Source organism: Calliphora vicina, chromosome 3 (assembly GCF_958450345.1).
Source record: "Calliphora vicina chromosome 3, idCalVici1.1, whole genome shotgun sequence".
NCBI lineage: Eukaryota > Metazoa > Arthropoda > Insecta > Diptera > Calliphoridae > Calliphora > Calliphora vicina.
Window position 1 is genome coordinate 44,071,894 of NC_088782.1, and position 19,154 is coordinate 44,091,047.

General features: G+C 31.0%; 7 protein-coding genes across 7 annotated transcripts; 3 read left to right on the forward strand and 4 right to left on the reverse strand.

Annotated features, from left to right (window-relative positions):
* Positions 1 to 59: 59 nt before the first annotated feature.
* On the reverse strand, positions 60 to 403 carry LOC135954166 (larval cuticle protein 65Ab1-like). Its single transcript, XM_065504240.1, has one exon. The coding sequence runs from the start codon at positions 380 to 382 to the stop codon at positions 65 to 67; it is 318 nt and encodes a 105-aa protein (XP_065360312.1). The 5' UTR covers positions 383 to 403; the 3' UTR covers positions 60 to 64.
* Positions 404 to 1,852: 1,449 nt separating this feature from the next.
* Positions 1,853 to 2,238, forward strand: LOC135953966 (larval cuticle protein 65Ab1-like). The gene has a single exon (XM_065504009.1). It carries the CDS (start codon positions 1,879 to 1,881, stop codon positions 2,194 to 2,196), a length of 318 nt encoding a protein of 105 aa, XP_065360081.1. The 5' UTR covers positions 1,853 to 1,878; the 3' UTR covers positions 2,197 to 2,238.
* Positions 2,239 to 4,051: 1,813 nt separating this feature from the next.
* Positions 4,052 to 4,448, reverse strand: LOC135953904 (larval cuticle protein 65Ab1-like). The gene has a single exon (XM_065503933.1). The coding sequence runs from the start codon at positions 4,424 to 4,426 to the stop codon at positions 4,109 to 4,111; it is 318 nt and encodes a 105-aa protein (XP_065360005.1). The 5' UTR covers positions 4,427 to 4,448; the 3' UTR covers positions 4,052 to 4,108.
* Positions 4,449 to 5,372: 924 nt separating this feature from the next.
* LOC135953928 (larval cuticle protein 65Ab1-like) lies at positions 5,373 to 5,819 on the forward strand. The gene has a single exon (XM_065503962.1). The coding sequence runs from the start codon at positions 5,403 to 5,405 to the stop codon at positions 5,718 to 5,720; it is 318 nt and encodes a 105-aa protein (XP_065360034.1). The 5' UTR covers positions 5,373 to 5,402; the 3' UTR covers positions 5,721 to 5,819.
* Positions 5,820 to 7,822: 2,003 nt separating this feature from the next.
* LOC135953850 (larval cuticle protein 65Ab1-like) lies at positions 7,823 to 8,189 on the reverse strand. Its single transcript, XM_065503864.1, has one exon. The coding sequence runs from the start codon at positions 8,146 to 8,148 to the stop codon at positions 7,831 to 7,833; it is 318 nt and encodes a 105-aa protein (XP_065359936.1). The 5' UTR covers positions 8,149 to 8,189; the 3' UTR covers positions 7,823 to 7,830.
* A 3,447-nt stretch (positions 8,190 to 11,636) lies between these two features.
* Positions 11,637 to 12,080, reverse strand: LOC135954152 (larval cuticle protein 65Ab1-like). Its single transcript, XM_065504225.1, has one exon. The coding sequence runs from the start codon at positions 12,070 to 12,072 to the stop codon at positions 11,755 to 11,757; it is 318 nt and encodes a 105-aa protein (XP_065360297.1). The 5' UTR covers positions 12,073 to 12,080; the 3' UTR covers positions 11,637 to 11,754.
* A 922-nt stretch (positions 12,081 to 13,002) lies between these two features.
* Positions 13,003 to 13,440, forward strand: LOC135954253 (larval cuticle protein 65Ab1-like). The gene has a single exon (XM_065504333.1). The coding sequence runs from the start codon at positions 13,033 to 13,035 to the stop codon at positions 13,348 to 13,350; it is 318 nt and encodes a 105-aa protein (XP_065360405.1). The 5' UTR covers positions 13,003 to 13,032; the 3' UTR covers positions 13,351 to 13,440.
* The last annotated feature ends 5,714 nt before the right edge of the window (positions 13,441 to 19,154 follow it).

Here is a 19,154-nt window from a genome sequence, read left to right on the forward strand (position 1 = left end):
ATTATACTATTTTATTTATTAAACAAACAATAAATTATTTAAATATTCTACAACAATTCAACACTTATTGTTGGGGTTTGGGCAAATGAGCACCTTCGGGTTGGAAACCGTTTTCATCAGCAACATAGGTGACGGTGAATTTTTCGCCAGTCTTCTCATCAACCCAGGAGTAAGAACCGTGAACAACGATGGCTTCGTGTTCAGTGCCAACATCCTTCAAATGACCTTCTTCGGACTTGTGGGTACCATCGGAGGTTTCGGAAACAAAGTTGTAGCTTTCAGGTTGAACATCAGATTCTTGTCTAACGATTTCGGCACCGTGTTCAGCGGGAGCAGCCAAAGCGACGGCGAAGAGAGCAGCAAAAACAATGAAGAATTTCATATTGTTGTATTATTCTGTTAGTCAAAAGAAACTGAATGATAATTATCTTTTAGAATCAGGGAGTTTTTATATTAAATCAGTTTGCTTAATGCGTTTTGATATTCAATAGCCAGCATATTAAAGTTTGCTTTATTGTACAAAGAAATTTGCATTAATTATACAAGTTAGTGGAAATAAAACTGGATATTGTTTGTTAACCTAACGCAATGAAATTTATTAAGTTGGTACATTTTTTAACAGGAAATATAAAAGTGGAAATAAATATATGATTTAGAAAAGACAATTTCTAAGAAAAATACAAACAAAAGCTTAAATTCGGAAGGTCCTAGTGAAACTCTTATTAGTATACATTAGCCTTTTTCCAATTTAAAGATATCCCTGCTAAGATGTCTTTCAGAAAAATATGAAAACTTTAGAAGTTCCATAAGAAAAATTTTTCCTATGAAGCTAAAGCTGAATTCACCCATGAGTTTCTGAAACATTTTTTGTTCGGAACAATGTTTTTTTTGTATATGTAGTTTGAAGTCTCTCTCAGTAAAAGCGGGATTTCTAACAAAAAATGCGAAAATTCAATATTTTATCAATGTTCAAATTTAAATCGATTTTGTATGTATTTGTAAATGATTTAGCTTTAAATCTTTATTTATTTGATGTTATTAGTTTATTTATTAAATTAAATAATTTAAACGACATAATTAATATTAAAATAATTTAGCATGGAAGAAAGTAAGAAAATCTGAAGAAAAAAGCTAAAAAATAAAATCATGCTATCAATTCGATTCTAATTATTCTCACTGCAATACAACATAATTTATTAAATTAACAAGTAAGAAAGTATAGTCGGTCATCAAGCCCTTCTATATGATACCCTACACTGAGAAGCTGATGAAGATACCATAACATTATTTGAATACCAACATTTTTAAGAGTTGTTTGCTAGTTAAAGTGATTTTTGGAAGTGGGCCTTATGACTAATTATGGACTGATCATCACAAAATTTGGTGGTGCTAGTGCGGCTTATAGGACAGTTGTATGGGGGATAGGAGAAATAATTGAATGATCCTTAAGAAATTCAATAGGCATTATTCTTGGGTCAATAGAAATAGATTGTGCCAAATCATGTCTAATTATCGTTGAAATTTGATGTCCGGATGGACGGACATTGCTTAATCGACTCAGAAAATGATCCTGAGCAGATTGGTATACTTTATAGGTGAATGTTGGGATACTTTTTAAGCATGTTACAAACATAAGCACTAACCCAACATACCCTCCCCACTATGGTGGTGTAGGGTATACTAAACTATACAAAACAATATCAAGTTTTATTTTCAATATGATTTGCATAATTAAATTAAATTTCTATGTATAACATTAACATTCTGGCTATTGAATAACAAAACGCATTAAGCAAACTGATTTTTATATAAAAACTCCAAGATTCTAAAAGAAAACTATCATTCAGTTTCTTTTGACTAACAGAATAATACAACAATATGAAATTCTTCATTGTTTTCGCTGCTCTCTTCGCCGTCGCTTTGGCTGCTCCCGCTGAACACGGTGCCGAAATCGTTAGACAAGAATCTGATGTTCAACCTGAAAGCTACAACTTTGTTTCCGAAACCTCCGATGGTACCCACAAGTCCGAAGAAGGTCATTTGAAGGATGTTGGTACTGAACACGAAGCCATCGTTGTTCACGGTTCTTACTCCTGGGTTGATGAGAAGACTGGCGAAAAATTCACCGTCACCTATGTTGCTGATGAAAACGGTTTCCAACCCGAAGGTGCTCATTTGCCCAAACCCCAACAATAAGTGTTGAACTTGTTGAATTGTTGTAGAATATTTAAATAATTTATTGTTTATTTAATAAATGAAATAGTATAATTATTTAATTGTAATAATTCGTTGCTTGATTAATTTAGAAGTTGTTGAAGATGATGAATAGTGGGTTATTGCTGGGGTTATATATTGGAGGATCAAAGCTAAAAAAAGTGAAAAAATATGGAAAATATGAGATAAGCTAAAGTTAAACTTCATATATTAACTTATTTATTCAAAATTTCTAATCAATAGGCCAGTCTTCTAAGTCTATATAAAACAATGTTTTAAATACATTTTTTCTTCGACATTTGAGAGACTTATTAATCATTAACCAATATATCTTTATTGATTCCAAAATATTTGAACAATGTCTTCCCACCATCCTTCTGTTCCCCTGTCTGTTGTTTGAAAACATAATGGGACCCAAAGGAATGCAGCTAGCAAATACTCTCTGTTGATATGGTTAGTTAGATATTGCCCCGGAATACTGCTTGAGCAGGTATAAATATGTTGATTATTCGGCAATTCTGATAAAATATTGCACAAATTATTTCTAAATACTTTGAAATTACACTGTTAAGTATGGAAAAAATCGGGCAACATTTGTTCCTATTCCCCAGACTACACCCCCCTCAGAAAATGACTTGAACATTTATAATTGTCTTATAATAATACTGTCCAACAGCATTTTAGCGACCCTATAATTCTGAAAGGGCATATTGAGTAGATAATTTTTGTAGAAAAAAACTTATAGTCCAGCTGGTCTAAGATTTTTTTACAGTGGGTATATTTGACCCTTTTTTCGAGAAAATCAAAAAAGTCCTTTCAAAAAGGACATTTAAACATTAAAATATTCTACGAAAATGTTTGCGAAAAATTTCAGTTCCCAAAGTTAATAAAGTTCTTGCATCTCACATTTAAAATCGACAAAATCGGTCCACAAATGGCTGAGATATAAGGAAAAAACCGGGACAACCTCTATTTTTGGCCTATTTTTTATCTATATCTGGATTACTAAGTCTTTAATATAGACAATATGGATATCTAATGATAGATATTTCAAATTCCATTGCAACAATGTACATAAGGCTATAGTAAGTTGGACCTACAACAGGTTAAAATCGGGAAAAATATTTTTTAACCCGAATTTTGTTTTCAGCCAAAAAATTTTTTTATAAAGAATTCTTTCTCTAAAAAAATTTTTTAAAAATTAAAAAAAAAATTTGGAAAATTTAAAAAATAATTAAAAAACAATTTCTAAAAAAAAATTGGAAAAACTATTTTGAAAAAAAATTCCTAACATTTTTTTTAAAGTATAATTTGGTAAAGGGTATATAAGATTCGGCATAGCCGAATATAGCTCTCTTACTTGTTTTATATGTAATGTTCTTTTTTACATACCAGCATCGTAATTTAAATTGGTTGGAATGTATTATTATTACTCTATTAAGTATGATAAAACTATTTGAGAAGTAAAAACTATTTTAAAGTAAACCATTTTAGGATTCGTACAAAATATTTGCTAAACAAAACAATTAATTTTAGTTGAAATCGGAGTAAAATTGTCTCCGATTTTTAAAAAATTCTTGAAATTTTGTGAATAGTTTATTAAGATGCTAAACTTTTTATGATTTAGGAACAGCAATTCCTATAAACAAACAAAATGTAAAATTCGGAAGGTCCTAGGTAAACTGTTATTAGTACTAATTTTTCACCTTTGATCCTGCCCTATATAGCCCCAGCAATAACCCACTATTCACTATCTTCAACAACTTATAAATTAATCAAGCAACAATTTAATACAATTAAATAATTATACTATTTTATTTATTAAATAAACAATAAATTATTTAAATATTCTACAACAATTCAACAAGTTGTCAGTTCATTGTTCTTCAAACACTTATTGTTGGGGTTTGGGCAAATGAGCACCTTCGGGTTGGAAACCGTTTTCATCAGCAACATAGGTGACGGTGAATTTTTCGCCAGTCTTCTCATCAACCCATGAGTAAGAACCGTGAACAACGATGGCTTCGTGTTCGGTACCAACATCCTTCAAATGACCTTCTTCGGACTTGTGGGTACCATCGGAGGTTTCGGAAACAAAGTTGTAGCTTTCAGGTTGAACATCAGATTCTTGTCTAACGATTTCGGCACCGTGTTCAGCGGGAGCAGCCAAAGCGACGGCGAAGAGAGCAGCGAAAACAATGAAGAATTTCATATTGTTGTATTATTCTGTTAGTCAAAAGAAACTGAATGATAGTTTTCTTTTAGAATCTTGGAGTTTTTATATAAAAATCAGTTTGCTGAATGCGTTTTGTTATTCAATAGCCAGAATATTAAAGCTTGTTTTGTTATACATAAAAATTTTGCTTTAAATTATGCAAATTACTAGAAATAAAACGAGATGTTGTTGGTTAACATAACGCAATGAAATTTATTATGTTGCTAAACTTTTAAAAGTGGAAAAAAATATATGATTTAGAAAAAGCAATTCCTAAAAAAAAAACAAATGTTTAAATTCTGAAAGTCCTAGAGAAACTCTTATTAGTATACATTAGACGTTTTCCAATTTAAAGATATCCCTGCTAAGATGACTTTCAGAAAAATATGAAAACATTGGTAGTTTTTTTTTAGGTAATAAAAGATTTAGCCATAAATAAATTCACATAGATCGTAAACTCTCCTGATCAAAAACACAAGAGGTGAGAATGTATTAGTAAAAATAAGATATGTAAAAACAAAAACAACACTCCAATGTGTGATTATTTTGAGTAATATTTTGTTTGAGTTTTTTTTCTTGTTTCCGATCTATCTGTATTTCTCTGTGGATTTGGATTAAATTTTTTTTATTCCATATTTTGAGTTAAATTATTATATCCAATTAAATGTTTATATTCAAATTATTTAGAACAGAAGAAAGCTCTGAAGAAATAAGAAAAAATTATCGATTCTATTATTCTCTCTGCAATACAACATAATTTATATTTTAAATAAACTATTCAAAACAATATCCAGTTTTATTTTCAATATGATTTGCATAATTAAAGCAAATTTCTATGTACAACAAAACAAACTTCAACATTCTAGGTATTAAATAACAAAACTTAATGCAAACTGATTTAATATAAAAACTCCCTGATTCTAAAAGAATATCATCATTCAGTTTCTTTTGACTAACAGAATAATACAACAATATGAAATTCTTCATTGTTTTCGCTGCTCTCTTCGCCGTCGCTTTGGCTGCTCCCGCTGAACACGGTGCCGAAATCGTTAGACAAGAATCTGATGTTCAACCTGAAAGCTACAACTTTGTTTCCGAAACCTCCGATGGTACCCACAAGTCCGAAGAAGGTCATTTGAAGGATGTTGGCACCGAACACGAAGCCATCGTTGTTCACGGTTCTTACTCCTGGGTTGATGAGAAGACTGGCGAAAAATTCACCGTCACCTATGTTGCTGATGAAAACGGTTTCCAACCCGAAGGTGCTCATTTGCCCAAACCCCAACAATAAGTATTTGACTGGATTGACAATGGAAACAATTGTTAAATTATTGTAAAATAATTTAGTAGCTTGTTTGTTAAATAAATGAAATAGAATAATTAAATTGAATTCTGGTTATTGTTTGATTGATTTAAATATTATGGGATTTTTTGTTTTTGAGATGGGAAAGCTATCCCACTAAAAATTTTATAAAGAAATAGTAAGTTTCTTCAATATTTGCTAACAAATCAAAGATGATTTATTTCGTTTCTATTATTTTAAAAAATCGCAGCCTTAACCAAAGGAATCTAAAGCTCATAACAAATGTTTGGAATTGTCAGATGACAGGCTACCAGGTTTTCAGTTGTAATTTGTAAAATTTTCATTTCCATAAATTTTATATATTCTGGATTCTAATAAAGAGTTTTCCATGAATCCTTGGTCGATATTGAATGTCAGCAAATCCTTTTTTGGTTTGAAAACCCAATGTCCGCCACGGGTTTGCATGGTGGCACGGATCTGAGAGGTAAAATTTGCAATGACTCTGCCGCATAGATCCAAATGAATTTAGATGATGGCTTGGAATATGTTGACTTTGATTTAGGACTTTTTTCCTTCCCGGGAGGAAATTAAAAAATATGTTCATTAAAAAAGTTATTTTGGGAACTCATAGTTAGTATTTCACATTAGGCAGTTAGTTGCGCAAGTCATTTATGGTCGGGTTAAGACGTGCCATTTTTTTTGTTTCCCATCCGATTTCAAAGATTTTTATATTTTTGGAATGCGCTCAGCTAGGTCTTGCTTGTGCTATTTATCTCTTATAATTTCCGATTTATAGGCATTTTAAAATTAAAATTTTAAAATTTTGCCATACCTTGGTCCGCTTTTTTAAAAATATAGGGCGTAATTTTAGACCGAACGGCCTAAAATTGTCTTTGTTAGTTAGACAACTAAATTAGCAATTATATGAAAAGAATTCAGATCAATATCTATTATGGATCCAAAAATAAACGATTTTCAATTTAAAAATTAAAAAAAATAGTCGATTTTTGCTGTTTTTTGGGCGAAAAGGTGACATAACTCTTTTAAATAAAAATAAAAATTTCTTTAAGAAGATATAACAATTTTATATTTTTCTGTAAGGTATCTTTACGGAGAACATTTTGGCATAAAAAGCATGTAAAATTTTTCAAATATGTCGCGATTGCCTTTGACCTTTTGACAAGTTTTTTTACACCTTATTATTTAGAATGACAAACATAAAAAACGTTAAAAATTTAATAAAAAAGTGGAAATTCAAATGGAAATTTCTGAAATATAAATGGAAATGGTGTAGTGCCGTGAACTGTTGCAATTCCCCTCTGGCAATTTCCCACTCTTCGGAAAATGCAATGTTGAAGTGATTGCTAACTGGCATAGAAAGTTTGAGCTTGAGCCGCGCCAATCCCCTAGAATCTCGTGGAAGTTCTGTGTCAGTTTTTTTTCTTTTAGGGAATAACTTCGTTCTGAATCTGATAATAAAGATGCTAAACATTTTGAATATGAAGTTAGAGAGATATTGAGGAAGAGACTGAATTTCTTTAAGGCTATTCCGGAATATGGATATCTTATTTTGCTGATTATGAAAGTCGTGTCAGTTTTTTCGCAGATTATATATGTCTTATTATGGGGTGTTAACTTTCATTATTTGTATCTATTTTTTCTTTCCAATATTTTGACAATTGAACGCCATAAATTTTTTTTAAAAATAATATGTTGAAAAATCGACTTTTTGCCTCAAAATTTTGAATTTCGGCCATAGTGCATTCAAGCAAAGGAAATTGATAAATTGTTTAGAAATTTTATTACGAATTATTTGATTAATTTGAAGTATTTTGCCAAAAGCAAATCCAAAACACAACACATTCAAGGAATTTGAGAAATTGTTCAGAAATTGAATTTAAATTTGTTTAAAATAAATTTTCCCTTTCCACCAGGTACAAAACCTTTCCTTAGAAACCCATTTATTAATTATCTATATTTCATTCCCCACAATAAAAACGCTTTCAATAAATTTAATTTACATAGAAATCGTTTGCATTTATTCTTCTCTTTTATTTACAACAATCCAAAAAGTTTTGCTCATTTTAATAACAAAAACTTAATGTTGGGGTTGGGGCAAATGAGCACCTTCGGGTTGGAAACCGTTTTCATCAGCAACATAGGTGACGGTGAATTTCTCACCAGTCTTCTCATCAACCCAGGAGTAAGAACCGTGAACAACGATGGCTTCGTGTTCGGAACCAACATCCTTCAATTTACCTTCTTCGGACTTGACGGTGCCATCGGAGGTTTCAGCATGGAAGCTGTAGCTTTCAGGTTGAACATCAGATTCTTGTCTAACAATTTCGGCACCGTGTTCAGCGGGAGCAGCCAAAGCGACAGCGAAGAGAGCAGCGAAAACAATGAAGAATTTCATTTTGTTGTGTGTTATTCGGTTGTCTGGTAGAAACTGAATGATGATCTTCTCCAAGAATGCTGCAGTTTTTATATGATTCCAAGTGTCAAAAAAAAAAAAATTAGAAAAACACAACTAAAATAAAGCCGAAATGATGACAAAATTATGCAAATTTTTGTGGTATTTGTCAAAACAGAAAACTGGATGATTTTGCATGCAAAATATTAGACAATATTTTATTTTTTTTTAATTTTTGAAATAATTTTAAGTCATAAAACAAGTAATAGAATTAAATAATTTAAGTATTTTTGGTTTGCCGGTTTTGTGCTTATAATTTTTATCTAACTGTTACTATTGTTTGTCTGAAGTTGCAGAAACATGATTGAGTTGGTGATGATGATGCCTCAAATGCCATAAATTAAGTCAAAAACAAGTTTATAAAATAATAATCTCTCCAGATTGCTGAAATGGAGAATGGAGATATGAAGATAGCTGGAATACACTACGATTATAATTGATTAAGTACATATAGTTTGAATGTCCTACATATCATTTATATGTTGTAGATATAGATGACATTGAAAGTACATTCATTTGTTTACCTGGGCCCGTATGTCCTGCGCCTTATAAACCTGATGAAACCTTTTCAAAATATTATAATGTCAACATTGGCGTTGCTAATAACTTTCAACAGGTTTCTATATTATTTTCTCTCAAGGTGTAATCAAATGTTGAATCAATTCAGAATATAATCTCTACACTGTGAATGAAATATTTTAAATTGTACAAGGTTTGATGAAGGGAACAAACTGATGCAGTACTCCACCCTGCAGCAAATTATATTTCTTTCTCTTTTGTATTTATTTGAATTAAAATTTGACTATCTCTATTTATTCCACTTCAGAGTCGATCAAATTACACTCTGGAGTAGAATTTGATCGACTCTGAAGTGGAATAAATAGAGATAGTCAAATTTTAATTCAAATAAATACAAAAGAGAAAGAAATATAATTTGCTGCAGGGTGGAGTACTGCATCAGTTTGTTTATTTGATTATTTTAACGCTGGAGTTAACATTCAAATGTTATCATTAACATGACTTATGTTAATTACACTGACCAACAGCATTTTTGGAACAGAATAACGACCCTATAATTCTGAAAGGGCATAGTGAGTAGATAATTTTTGTAGAATAAACAGCTAGTCTGATTTTTTTTTTTTTTTACAATGGGTCAAAGTTTTAATTTTTTGATAGAAGGGAGCATTATACTAACTGAAAAAATGTTGTAAGTTAATGTCTACGATAATTCTTATTGTCAGAGTTATATTGTGGAATTTTATGCGGATCATTTTTGTGGAAGATATTAACCTCCTATCTCCTCTCTTTTGGCGGTCAATTTGACCCATTTTTGAGAAAATCGAAAAAAGTCCTTTCAAAAAGGTCATTTAAGGATTAAAATGTTCTACGAAATTTCTTGCAGTAAAATTTCAGTGGGGGTCACCAAAGATACAAAAGTTGTAAATAAAGCACTTTACGCTTAATTAGCAAAATTACACTCCAATCGGTCTCACATTTTTTAAAAATATCTCCAAAAATCCAAGTAAGATCCGAATGAGCTGAAATTTAAAATGTAAATAGTCCTTAAGGAGATCTACAAAAACATACATACAAATGTAACTTATCTCTTTTTTTAATTCAAGATATATTTAGGTTTACTTATTGATTTCTTTTAATTCTGGTCGATATTTTTTTTTGGTTTTTTAGGTATGGCGGGCCTACGGAGCCACTATAGGCTCAGTGACAGGTTTTTGAGGCAGTAAATCACAGGAAATAGCTAGACACTTGAAATTTTGAACAACTCACTATAAGACCTACCAAAGACCTAAGTAAAAATTTCAAGTGGATGCAGCAGTACCACGCCCACTTCTATCGGAATCTTATAGTGGTACTAAGGGAAAAAGATCACTTGAAATAGAGTATAGTTTAATAATTTTTATTGGTGTCTATAATGATTTTTAAAATGTTTGGTAACTATTACGTCGATCCGCTCAATACTGCCCCAACTTTAAGAGTGTCGGTGGGCGGTTCATCATCAACAAACACACTGTGGTTTAGAAACGTAATGGGGAACACTCTAATTTGGTCACATCGGATCACAATTTTTTTAAAAAAATCATCAAAAATCCGTTTACGATCCGACTGAGCTGAAATATAAAATATAAATAGTCCTTGAGATGGTCTACAAAAAAGACGCTTACATGTGTAGTTTATCTCTTTTAGTTTTAATTATTTTTTTAATTTTGCTCGATCTCTTTTTGGTTTTACGGAGTGCCTACATTTTTTTTTTATACCCTTCACCTTCGTGAGAAGGGTATATATAAGTTTGTAATTTCTACATTTTTCATTTCCGACCCTATAAAGTATATATATTCTGGATCCTTATAGATAGCGGAGTCGATTCCGTCTGTCTGGTCCACAAATGGCTGAGATATGAGGAAAAACCAAGACAACCTCGATTTTTGACCTATTTTTTACCTATATCTGGATTACTAAGACATTGATAGATATTTCAAAGACATTTGCAACGACGTATATAAGACCATAATAAGTTGGACTTACAATGGGTCAAAATCGGGAGAAAAAATTTTTAACCCGAATTTTTTTTCAAAAAAAAATTTAAAAAACAAAAAAAAAATTTTAAATTTAAAAAAAAAAATTTTTTCCTAAAAATTAAAAAAAACAACTGGAAAAAAAAATAAATTTTGTTTACCTAAATATTTAAAATTTTGAAGTATAATTTGGTGAAGGGTATATAAGATTCGGCACAGCCGAATATAGCACTCTTATTTGTTTTTTTTAATCACCTATATTGGGGATACAATTCTAAATAAAATAAAAGAAAACTTGCTAACAGTTATCTCGTCCCTTTAAAAAGTTACACGCATCCAAATTGGAACATGTACGTTTTTTTCCAAAAAGTTCCCACTATAATTTTTTCTTTTGTAGACTATATACAATTTTTATATGATCCGGAAAGAGAACTTAATGCAAAAGCGTGTAAAGTAAAATTTGGCTCAATTAAGCGGACACAGTACCCACCAGACCGCCTATAGTGCGGAGGTTCGCAATTTTTTTTTTAATTTTTTTCAGTTAGTATAATGCTACCTTCGATCAAACAATTAAAACCCACTGTCTGTCTTATGAAAACACGATAGGGCCCAAACGAAATAAGCTGACTGAAATTTTCCATAAATACTCTCTGTTGATAAGTTGTTTGTTAGAAAATGGGCAATATCGGTTCATGATTACACCTAGCCACCATATAAATGTCCTCCCGGAATATGTTGATTATGCGAAAATCCTGGTAAAATGTTTGCATAAATAGTTCTAAGTACTCCAAAATTATACTGTTAAGTATGGCGAAGATCGGGCATCATAATGTCCCCCTTAGAAAATGACTTGAACATTCATAAGTGTCTTATAATAATTAATATCGTGAATAAAATATTTAAGGATCGGTAAATATCAGAAAAATATGTTTTTGTCCCATATTGATGGGACTTACTTTTTATTATTTTATATTCTACAACAATTCAACAAGTTGTCAGTTCATTGTTCATCAAACACTTATTGTTGGGGTTTGGGCAAATGAGCACCTTCGGGTTGGAAACCGTTTTCATCAGCAACATAGGTGACGGTGAATTTTTCGCCAGTCTTCTCATCAACCCAGGAGTAAGAACCGTGAACAACGATGGCTTCGTGTTCGGTGCCAACATCCTTCAAATGACCTTCTTCGGACTTGTGGGTACCATCGGAGGTTTCGGAAACAAAGTTGTAGCTTTCAGGTTGAACATCAGATTCTTGTCTAACGATTTCGGCACCGTGTTCAGCGGGAGCAGCCAAAGCGACGGCGAAGAGAGCAGCGAAAACAATGAAGAATTTCATGATGTATTATTCTGTTAGTCAAAAGAAACTGAATGATAGTTTTCTTTTAGAATCTTGGAGTTTTTATATAAAAATCAGTTTGCTGAATGCGTTTTGTTATTCAATAGCCAGAATATTAAAGCTTGTTTTGTTATACATAGAAATTTTGCTTTAGATTATGCAAATTACTAGAAATAAAACAAGATGTTGTTGGTTAACATAACGCAATGAAATTTATTATGTTGCTAAACTTTTTAACAGCAAATATAAAAGTGGAAATAAATATATGATTTAGGAAAAGCAATTCCTAAAAAAACAAAAAACAAAAGGTTAAATTCGGAAGGTCCTAGGGAAAATTTTATTAGTATACATTAGCCGTTTTCCAATTTAAAGATATCCCTGCTAAGATGACTTTCAGAAAAATATGAAAACATGAGAAGTTTTTTAAGAAACTTTTTTTCTAGAAACCAAAGAGTAAGTAATAGCAGGTTTTTTTTTTGAAAAATTCGAAATTTCCAATTTATAATTGATTTTTTATGTAATAAAATATTTAGCCATTGACAAATTAATATAGATCATAAACACTACGTGGATTTAGATTTACAAAATCATTTGATATTTTTAGTTTATTTATTATATTAAATCATTTAATAATTTAGTTCAATAAAATGTTTATATTAAAATAATTTAGCATGGAAGAAAGTAAGAGAATCTGAAGAAAGAAGTTAAAAAAAATAAAATCATGTTATCGGTCGATTCTATTATTCTCACCTCAATACAATATAATTTATTAATGAAGTTTTATTTTCAATATTATTTGCATAATTAAAGCAAATTTCTATGTACAACAAAACTAACTTCAACATTCTAGCTATTGAATATCAGAACGCATTAAGCAAACTGATTTTTATATAAAAACTCCCTGATTCTAAAAGAAAATCATCATTCAGTTTCTTTTGACTAACAGAATAATACAACAATATGAAATTCTTCATTGTTTTCGCTGCTCTCTTCGCCGTCGCTTTGGCTGCTCCCGCTGAACACGGTGCCGAAATCGTTAGACAAGAATCTGATGTTCAACCTGAAAGCTACAACTTTGTTTCCGAAACCTCCGATGGTACCCACAAGTCCGAAGAAGGTCATTTGAAGGATGTTGGCACTGAACACGAAGCCATCGTTGTTCACGGTTCTTACTCCTGGGTTGATGAGAAGACTGGCGAAAAATTCACCGTCACCTATGTTGCTGATGAAAACGGTTTCCAACCCGAAGGTGCTCATTTGCCCAAACCCCAACAATAAGTGTTGAACTCGTTGAATTGTTGTAGAATATTTAAATAATTTATTGTTTATTTAATAAATAAAATAGTATAATTATTTAATTGTAATAAATTGTTGTTTGATTAATTTATAAGTTTGTGAAGATAGTGAATAGTGGGTTATTGCAGGATCAAAGCAGAAAAAAGTAAAAAAAATATGGCAAATATGAGATAAGCTAATGTTAAACTTCATATATTAACAAATTTATTCAGGTCTGCTTACAAGACTTCTAATCAATAGGACAGACATCTAAAATTATGTGAAATAATGCTATCACCTGCACAAAAGTGTAATTTTTTGCTTCGATATTTGAGAGCCTTCTTAATCATTAACCAATATATTCTCAAGTATCTTTAATGATTTCGAAATATTTTATCGATATCTTTCTTTTTATAATCACTATCAAAAAAGAGTGGGTATGACATTGCAATTTTTATTGAAAAAGTAAACAGGAGAGGGTTATTTAGCGCATAGGACATCGGGTACCTATGGATTTGCTGGCTCATACGCACTCTTGTGTCGAAATTATCATTGATCATTTTGCAGAAATATGGCTGTATTTCATTGATGCAGCTTTGAATGTCCTCCCTTCAATAAAAGAGTGGTAATGGGCTTTTTGACAATGATCTTCTATTTCAAGTAACCCCATAAAAAGAAATCGAATGGTGTTAAATCACACAATCTATGGGACCAATTGTGTTCACCGAAACGAGAGAGTACACGGCCAGAAATTGCCTCATTAGGTAATTTAATGATTTCATGCGATGTATGGCTTGTTGAAAACACAAAAGAAGGTATTTGAGTCAGTGCAGTGAAGTTGAAACATTCAACGTCGTGTTAATATGACAGAATGCTTTCGTATAAAATATTAATATTAAAAGGCCTCTTCTAGTTCTAGTATTTTATACGAGAAACCAATCATGGTCCTGTTCAGTATCAGTTCCTTTTCCTCTAGGCTTTATACCAGTCGCGGATTCAGATAGTGTGGGATTGTGGGTGAAAAAGGAAATTACAGCCGCCCAAAGCCGACAATTTTTAATATAAAAAGTAAAAATAAATGTTCATTTATTTACCAGTTTCGCCACCATTCCGTGATTTGTAAACATGAAAATAAAATTTGCTGAATAGTGCTTTGCTGTTACTTTATAATGATGACTGATGGAGTTCTCCACTCTGCAGGTAATTTTAATTATTTCGCTTTTGTATTCACTTGTATCCACTCCAGCGTCGAATAATTTCTGCTCATAGAGAAATACACGTAGAGCGGATACTAGAAAAAAACTCAAAGAAAAAAATACTCAAAATCACATTTACTAAGATATTCTCACCACTTAGGCTTTTGATAACTGAGTTAGGTCATTGACAGTAGAGTTTCTGATATATGGGCAATTCCACGAGAATGACTACCACGACCGATTTGAATAGGAGAAAACATTAAAATGTTACTATGTGTAAGTATTTAGAGCTTATTACAACATTTTATTGGCAAAAATAATATTTTAAACTGACTATATTTAATTCTTTAATTTAATTGGCATATTTTAGGCTAAAATTGAGGTTAAAACTAAATTCCGAATTAGCATATAGTATGAAATGAATTTGTCTCTGATTGTTTTTTGCTATTGTCAAATTGTTTATTGAAACCGTATGTATATTTTCTATTCACTTTTTTTGTATACATATATTTACAGAATATATATTGTTTTATTATAAGAGAAAAATCTGTCACGTACGGTATATCACGTACGATATTAAATTTTATTTATTATAAAATCATCCAAAGATTGTTTTTTTTTATTTAAATATGACGGATTGTAAAGGAAAACTATTTCGTTTAGTGTAAGAAATTAAAAGAAAACATAACGCCTCTCACGATTTGAAAATTTTCGCATATTTCTACATGTACCTCAAAATGAGTTCCGTTTTATGTCACGTACGATATACCCTTATTTCGCTCAATATTTTAGACAACAATGTTTCGAAAGAACTTTTTAATATTTTAAAAAATATAACACCCTCTGAATGGAACCAAATTATTTTTCAGATACTCTTATTTGTGCAAAATCTATTCCACTATATTGACGTATAAATGTCTCACGTACGATGATATGGAATTTCCCATATGGCTGACATTTCATGATGACAAAACAAAATTTTTAAAATATAAAATTTGCGATTTGAAATATGGATACAATTTGGTGATTTTTTTTTGATATCAAATTAAAGTGGATTGTCGATGTCGGAAAATGTTTATAATTTATATTTAAACATCTAGGTATATATTGGCAAATTAAGTACGACAGGCTCCCTTCATATAAATTGAATCGGACTGGACACTGCATAGTGGGGCAAAATCAAAATTTTTTTAAGTTTAAGATATTAAAATGGGCACTTCAAATGATCCAGGGGCGGCGGTATTTGGATCGAATGGACACGAATTATTTTTGTTGGTTAGACAACTAAATTAAAAATAACATACATTTCATTTCAGAGCAATATCAATTATGGATCCAAAAATAAACGATTTTCAATTTAAATATTTAAAAAATAGTTGATTTTTGCTATATTTTAGGCGAAAAGATGACTTAACTCTTTTTTTATTAGAAGTAAACTTTCTTTAAGAACATAAGGAGTGAGATCGAAAAATTCTTAACACACGTTTTTCATTACATTTTTTAACCCAAGTATTATTTGAATTTTTTTTTGATCAAGTTACCTTTGAAAAACATGTCAGTTATTATGTGTAATGTCAATTATATTAATTTTTTTGTTAATCTGATTAAAATGAGTGACCAGAAAAAAGTGCGTACTGAAATTATTAAATATTTTCAACAAAACCCAACTTGGTCTTACAAAAAGTTGGCCAAGCATACAAAGGTCTGCCGTCAAACTGTTTCCAATGTTATTAAACAGTACCGGGAGAACTTGTCAGTTGATAGAAAACCTGGTTCAGGTAAAAGGAATGGTCCACATGATGTTTCTAAAGCCAAAAAAATAGAACGCATTTTCAAAAGAGCTCCCAACACATCCGGTAGGAAAGCAGCCCGGTTAGCTCAGTGCTCGGACTATTTGGTACGAAAAGTTAAAGCTAATGCAGGTTTAAAAACATACAAGGCTCAAAAAGTTCCTGACAGGAACGCTACTAAAAATTTAGAGGCCAAAAACAGAGCACGGAAATTGAAGTCAAGTTTTATAAAAAAATATTCTTGCTGCATAATGGATGACGAAACGTATGTTCTGGCAGATTTTTCGCAACTTCCAGGTCAAAAATTTTATGTTGCTGATGCTCGAGGGAATGTTGAAGAAAAGTTTAGGACCCAAAAGCAGACAAAATTTCCCAGAAAGTTCTTGGTATGGCAAGCAATATGCAGTTGCGGCAAAAGAAGCCACTCATTTGTTACAACGGGCTCTATAAATACCGAAATTTACATCAAGGAATGTTTACAAAAAAGGCTGCTTCCATTCATAAGACTTCATAATGTGTCCACTTATTTTTGGCCTGACTTGGCATCCTGTCACTATGGCAAACAAGCCCTTGAGTGGTACAAGAACAATAATGTGGTATTTGTACCAAGAGAGGCAAATCCTCCAAACTGCCCGGAGCTAAGGCCAGTGGAGAGATATTGGGCTCTTGTTAAAAGAGAATTGAAGAGTACAAAAAGGTGTCCAAAAGTGTGGTAGATTTTAAACGGAGATGGACTACATGTTCGAGCAAAGTGACAGAAAGCACTATAAAAACGTTAATGGAAGGGTTTCCGAAAAAGGTTCAAAATTTCATCACTAGTGATTAAAACTATAAAAATAATTTTTTTTGTAAATTGTAATAATAATTTCAATCAAATAAAAAAAAATTAAAGCTGTAAGTTTAGTGGTTTCTTTTTTATAAACATATATGTATGTTAAGAATTTTTCGATCTCACTCCTTATAACAATTTTATATTTTTCTGTAAGGTATCTTTACGAAAACATTTTGGTATAAAAAACATGTCATATTTTTCGAATATGTCGCCCCTACGACCTTCGGAATGTGACCTATTTTTTATCAAAATTTCAACTTTGGACCACATGCCCTAAAATTCGAAAGCTGGGATCAAAAAACGGGAAGCAGTTTTAGAAACCTTGATGTGTTCCTTATTTATCCCCAAAGTATTTTCCCAGCCCAGAAGGAAATGTGGACCCCATGGCCAAATTGTAAAAAATACCATTTTTGGGATTTTTGCTCCAATTTTTAGGAATTGCGGGATTGCCTGTGTCCTTTTGTTAAGGTTTTTTACAATTTCTTATTTAAAACTAAAATTTGTATCAAAATTTTAATAGGATTGCAAATATTAGGAACAATTTGATCCACATTTATTCCGAATTATATTATTTTTGTTTAGATAGGTTAACGTTTGGTCTTACAAAAAAAAATTCAAGTCAATATGTCAATTAGTTTCAAAAATATGCCACTTTAAAACTCCGTCCATCAAAAATATTTTACGTTTTCATACTAAAAAATTTGTATAAATTTTCTCAATATTTTATTCAACACAAGTCATTGTTGGTTCTGACTCAGTCACATTAAGAAAATTTATACAAATTTTTTAGTATGAAAAAGTGCAGAATTTTTGATGGACGGAGTTTTTTTAAGAAAAAATTTGAGTCCATTCGGTCCAAAAGTCCAACCTATATTTTTAAAAAAAGTACCAAGGTATGGCAAAATTTTAAAATTTAAATTTTGAAAGATAAATAGCACACGAAAGCATGTGCTATCAAGACCTAGCCGAACGTTTTCCAAAAATATAAAAAACTTTGAAATAGGATGCGAAACAAAAAAATTGAACGCGTTTAAAAATTTTACATGTCGAAGGTACCCTAATTTGAACCCCCGTAGCGCAGCCCCTGGATCATTGGAGGGCCCATTTTAATAAATTAAACTCAAATACTCCTTGGCTATGCCCATATCAAATTTTATGCCGATCGAATGAGCCGTTTAGAAATGCCAGATTTATTTAAAACTAATTTTGATTCTGCCCCACTGTGCACTGTCATATTGGAACTAATTATGAACTACTATTTATACTCGATGCTAAATATGAAATACAGAAACATAAATATCAGAGATCTAAAATTAAAAGTTTATTATTTATTACCATATATTTTGCAATTCACACCACTGTGCCATACTTTGGTGATTTTGTTAATTGAAAGTAAAAGTGGAATATTTATATCACTTTTTGGCATTTTATTCTTAAGTCATTCTAGTTTTTATTTTATTTAAACATTCTTAATTTGTTAACTAAATTAGCTTTTAAATGTTTTTTTTTTATTGTTTTGTTTTTTTAATAGATTTAGATTTATGGCCGCTAGCTGCCACAAGTTACTCAATATTTATTTTGTCTTTAGTTCACAAATGTAATTTGTAGTGGGTGCAATTTTAAGAATTAAATTATCGGTGATTACTTAATAATTTAGCAGACAAATTAATGAAATAATACAAATATTTCAAGAGTAACGAGTTAAACATTAAAACTTGTTGGTTCACACACTAGACATGTTTGACATTTACGCTTTTTAATGGCATAATATGTTTAATTTTTCTTTTAGAGTAGCAACAGAATTATTAGTTTTTTAAAACAAACAAATTATAAAATTTAAATTTTGTATTTACGCCGCGGCGTCCCACCACAACTGGCTTAAATTATGTGAAATTTAAATAAAACAAAAAAAAATAATTCAAATTATTTGAATAACGCTTAACGAGAAAGAAAGAAAAAAGTGTTTGACGTTTGTTGATTTTTGCATTA